Source organism: Pyxicephalus adspersus, chromosome 4, assembly GCF_032062135.1.
Source record: "Pyxicephalus adspersus chromosome 4, UCB_Pads_2.0, whole genome shotgun sequence".
Taxonomy (NCBI): Eukaryota; Metazoa; Chordata; class Amphibia; order Anura; family Pyxicephalidae; genus Pyxicephalus; species Pyxicephalus adspersus.
In genome coordinates, this window is record NC_092861.1 from 119,406,500 (window position 1) to 119,411,965 (window position 5,466).

General features: G+C 38.0%; 1 protein-coding gene and 1 long non-coding RNA gene across 14 annotated transcripts in view; one reads left to right on the forward strand and one right to left on the reverse strand.

Annotated features, from left to right (window-relative positions):
• BCL2L11 (BCL2 like 11) overlaps positions 1-4,852 on the reverse strand; it is a 21,155-nt gene extending 16,303 nt beyond the window's left edge. Inside the window, exons 1-2 of one of the 2 annotated variants that reach the window (XM_072409460.1) lie at positions 4,223-4,852; positions 1,778-2,153 (exon numbers count right to left, since the gene is read on the reverse strand). In XM_072409460.1, the coding sequence (XP_072265561.1) occupies positions 1,778-2,138 (361 nt within the window). In that variant the 5' untranslated portion in view covers positions 2,139-2,153; positions 4,223-4,852. Of the gene's footprint in view, positions 1-1,777 lie in introns of both variants that reach the window. The other variant, XM_072409459.1, reaches the window with a different exon arrangement.
• Positions 1-5,466, forward strand: part of LOC140329280 (uncharacterized) — a 293,563-nt gene that overhangs the window by 250,072 nt on the left and 38,025 nt on the right. The window lies entirely within an intron of this gene.

Genomic DNA, 5,466 nt, shown 5'->3' on the forward strand with positions numbered 1-5,466 from the left:
GACCAAGACAAACTCTGCAGTTGTTTCTTTTTGCATATCAAAGCACAGCTTGCTCCAGAAGCTAATGAACATATTGGCTCCATAAAGTTTTTTTTTTGCTTTGTTTTTGATTAACTCAGTGACACCACGCTGCCTAAAAATATGTTGGGACAAACATCTGTCCTAATTGCATTTATTAAAATAATGTGCCTGTTCCGCCTTGCATACAAATTCAACTTAAGAACAAAGCTACAGTCTCTACCTCGTATGTAACCCAGGAACTACCTGTACTGTATGCAGATGTAAAGATTTTTTGACCAATATCTTAAAGCTGAATTAAATTTATTCCACAAGACTTTTTTTTTTTAACCAGTATGTGTATTTAACAGCATTTGCAAGTCCTATCAGGAAGAGTACATGTCCTTCTCTGACTTTTTCCAAACACTTCTACCAGCAGAAGGCTGTCAGCTGATAAGAATAGTGGTTTGACAAGGGCCAGAGACATACATTTGCCTTCAGAAAGGCAGCAGGCCAAGGTGGACAGGCCACTAAACCGTGCTCTTCTAACAATCTAGATACCAAACAGTTATTCCACTCAAAAACGGCATTGTACATTGGGGACCTGTGAGAGATTAGTTCTAAACTGGCTCATTTCAGGCATCCTCCATGCGTAAGGCTACGTACAGACGTACAATAATTGTCATTAGAAAACGAACAATCATTTTGAACGATCGCAATGTGCGTGATTCTGTAACGATACGATCGTTCAAATATAATCCAACAATAAAGTACACACACTAGATACGATCGATTAAACGATGCAGGAAGTGATATGTACAGAAGAAAGTGTATTACAGAACAATCCACGATCACTGAATCTATTGTACACACAAAAGATAGCGAATGATCATCGCCCAATCAGATCCAGCGACATTCCTCCTTCATCGGCGTTGTTGTGCACTTTTTTTGTTAATTATTGGACAGTCGTTAGTTTCCAACAATAATTATTGCATGTGTGTATGTAGCCTAAGACTTGAATGCATTTGTAGATCCTAACTACATGCTATTCATAATAAGGTATTAAAAAAAAAAAAAAAAAAAAAAAAAGACGGGTCACAGGAAGTGACAAGAACACTTTATTTCTTACAAGTTTAACAGTTTTTTTTTTTGTACTTGCCCAAAATGTTCTTAGCCTGAAAAAAATAAAGACTTGCAGCAACCACATCTAAGGAAGCTGCAAAATATAAAACTATGTTCAGTCTAGGTTTAGTTTTGCTTTAATCTCTACTAAGCAATAAAACCAATTGCTGTTAGTTAGTTAGTTACCTTGTTGGTATAGAGCTTCAGAGGAGATTTTTAGTATCTTAGATTGCGCCATTTTTATTTTATTCGATTTGATCATCACTTTCATAAACGCTAGATTTATCAATGCGCAGTAAAGCACATAACATATGTCATGTTGTTATTCATTCTTAATGGCACCCCAAGCTCACCCTACCAGTGCACTGTTGCATGCTGTGGTTTCTAAACATTAGCATGCATGACTTTTGCGTGTTGTGGTGCATTGGGCAGTCTATTTAAACACAGTGTACTGCCATAGCAGGAACAAAGCTTAACTCCAATTTCCATTGAAGGAGCACACACATTTATCCATCCATCTAGGTAAGGCCAGATAACCATAATTATCAAACAGTCCTAGGAGCATGTATTAAATCACTATCATACCAGTGAAAATAACCAGTCGCCACATTTTGTTCTTTATCCCATTAACAAAATAAAAAACAGACAACTTTCTTACCCATTGCAGATAAATAATGATTGAAGGCCTGGCACGGAAGACTTGGGGTTTGGGTGGCTTTATCACAGTACACAGGAGCAGGACTCACTTCAAATGAGAAATACCCACTAGAAGTTCTTGAAAAATGTGATGCTCTTCTTAAAAACATACAATGTGGGGATCGATTGGCATGAAAATTTGGGCTGTAAGGTGTACTAGCAGAAGAGCTCCCTCCCTCATCAGATTGGTGTCCAAGGAGAGGGCCCACAACAGAATGAGGGGCTTCTAGTCGAGGAGGTCTGTGCGGAGTGGGTCTGTTTGGCTGGATCTGATCTCCTTCTCTAGTGCACCCTGAGTTTAGCACCGATGGTTGTTTGGCCATTTGGTCTTTTGATCTCTGGAAATAGAAAACAAAAAGCATGCTTAGACTTGGCAAATTTACTAGTCAAGTAGCATAAAGAACAAACACAAAACATTGACTCCAGACAAGCAGTGTCAATGTTTAACACAAGTTTTCCTCCAAGTGCTTTCAGTTCTTTGGTAAATAAAAGTACATTATTATTGTTTCTATTATTAATATGTTTCTATCATTTGCAGTAGCCAAAATCTTAGATATCACTTTCAGCCACTGTATGAGGAAACTTGTATCTTCATCCATTTACAGTTATTCTATTTAGCTGGGCAGGCTTATACTTTACAGAAAATGTATTACAAGGAAAAAAGTCCAGGTAATATTTAGCAAGACCGTTTACCAGGACTTCTATTATTAATAATATTATTAAACAGGATATATAAAGCACCAACAAAGCTACAGACCTTTGTAAAATATCTAAGTATTCACATCCTTTGTCAGAGCATAACCTCACTCCTAAGTATATATCTCAGCAATAAGTATTTATTTTGTGTCAGTAAGTTTAAAAGTTATACATAATATGCAGGATTTAGGCCAGGCATGGTGAAGCAGAGAAGTTTAACCATCTGAGGCTTTATTTCCAGGGCCTTATAGCTTCCCCACAACAATGTGGTTGTAATATATTAATATCAGAGCTGCACGGTTTGTGTTCCTCAATCAGAATGTTAGACACGTCTAGTGTTCCTTATTAGAAACATAATTGTGAAAACAAAAGCTACTCTAAGAACTTGACATGAATACAGCGTAGCAATACTCCAACAGCCAAGTTTTTTTTTTTTCTTTTAAGCTTCCCATATTTATTTTATCTAGGCAGTTTCCTCTTTTCTCACAGTGCACACATGGTGGGTGCTATTTCACAAGCGGCAGGGAGAAGAAAACAGTACTTTTATAATATTGCCAGTCAACCTAATGGCACAACTTCACTAAATTACGAGAATATAAACACGCACACACTTTAATGCTAACATTAAGATTTGTTTTGTTATATAAAAATACATCTGCCCTCATTCTCCTATTTTCTGGATCCTTGAAACCTACATTTTCAAAATTTGCACCATATTCTAAACCAGGGGTGCCCAACAGGTGGATCGTGATCTACCGGTAGATCTCAAAGGCAACGCGAGTAGATTGCGGAGCCCTGCCTTTTAAAATAAACTCTACGGCGTACAGGAGTTAGGTCTAAGTTTTTATCATTGGTAGATCATTTTGACTTGGTCATTTTAAAAGCCAAAAAAGTGTGGGCACCCCTGGTCTAAACAATCATGGGGTCACAATCCAATTCACTTTGATATGTGCCAAGTTTACCAGTTTCTAATATCACAAGGACTATCCTTATATACACGCACCTGGATAATTTATGAACTGCTACCCTGCGCTTTTAGGGACTGCACCTTTAGGTTAGCGGCGAAACTCATGCTGCACATTTAAAAACATATCTTAGTCATCTGAAAGCCACTGAAAGTGCAGTATTATTACAATGTTGCCACAAGTGAAAGTCCTAACAGGATTATACATCCAGATAAGCATCGGGCAACCAAACCTATTTATCAAAACTTTGCATGGGTTCTACAGAACTTTATTTCCGAGTTAATGGAAAAAAAAATGTACAACACAGCTTTATATTCTGGCATGTTAAAGTGAAATTAACAGTCTAGATATTTAACAGAGTTGTGCAATATGTTGGCGCTTTGTAAATACAGTTTAATAATAATAACTGGAGCCATGTATTAATATAAAGAGTTATAATTCGTAACAGGAACAAAATATATAATATGAACTAAAGAAGCAATAGTCCTAATGGTAGTGATTGCATGGCTAACATTCGGTTAATTTTATGTAACTAAACAAGTTAAGCAATGAATACGGCATTTTGTTGAACTAAATTGATGATCTTTGTTTAGCACAGTCGCTACAAAGCAAACCAAGGTTAAGTGTCCTGTTATGGAACAGGAAAATCCCTACGAGTCCCCAAATGCTCCCTTGGATCATCATGTCAGGTCATGTCTGTATGCAAAGGACGCATTGTGACAAGTTTTGCACAAGACTTTGCCTACTTGATATTAAATGTCCCAGATGGCAGAATGGCATTCCTGTGTACGTCAATCCTCGACAAACAAGAGGATGCACAACAGTTGTCACAACATCACACTAATCCAGCACGGCAAAGAAATCCCGCACGCTACTCAGCGTTTTCCAAATCGAACTTGGCTTGATTTAGCAGCCTATTGAGCGCGTTTTCTCTCTTCTTCTCTAAACAGTGGAGTAAAAGTTGAAGTTGATTTCGTTCTGTATCCTTTAATGTTGCATCAGCAGTCATGAAATATTAATAGTGTGATTTTCCAGGTCATTACAGGAGAGCGTGTGCTGAAATGTGAACAGCGCCTGCTGTGCTGCTTCTACGGAGTGCAGAGATTCTCTGGTGAGCTGGCTGGCACTGCTCCCTATTCCAGCCCTATTGTTCTGCAAAGTGCTGAGCGCAGCAAGTCTGATCTGGGAGAGGTTTGGCTCAGACTGCTGGAGTTGTAGTAAAGTGTGTCACAATAGGCTAATAGTATGGTGAATGCTCACTTCTCATTTCACCGGGAGGGAGGGAGCTTTCACTACTAACAACAACTCACAAAGTCAATGTTTTGGTCGTGTCAGCGACAAAACAAAGTCTATACAACATACATCCCATATCACAAGTCCAAGCTACTTTTCCTGATTGCTAGGGATCTTCTTAAATACAAAATAACTATTTGTCAGTTTGTTGGATACACACCATGACCTCATAAAAAGTGTATTTATATATATATATATATATATATATATATATACACACACACACACATACACACACACAGATACATACATTTCTCAGGATCTAGAGGCTCCACACACATCTTTTATTATATACTAAGAGAAGTGTGTACACAACACATCGGTAACACAACTTAATAAAGTCAGACTACTTCCAGTATTTCTCCCTGCCTGATGGGCACAGAGATATAAACAGAGGCAATCATTGCACAAAAAGTGCTGATCCCCAAATATAAGTCGGTATAAATCCTCCAGCATTATACAATGTACATAATATATATAATATACATAACACATGCCGGCTCTTTAAGAGCCTGATTTATGAAAGCTCTCCAAGGCTGGAGAGGAGGATACACTTTCATCAGTGAAGCTGGGTGATCCAGCAAATCTGGAATGGATCTGGTCCAAGTTTCAAAACACTTGCTAGCAAATGACACTGAAGAAATCCATTCCAGGTTTGCTGGATCACCCAGCTTCACTGATGAAAGTGTATCTTCTC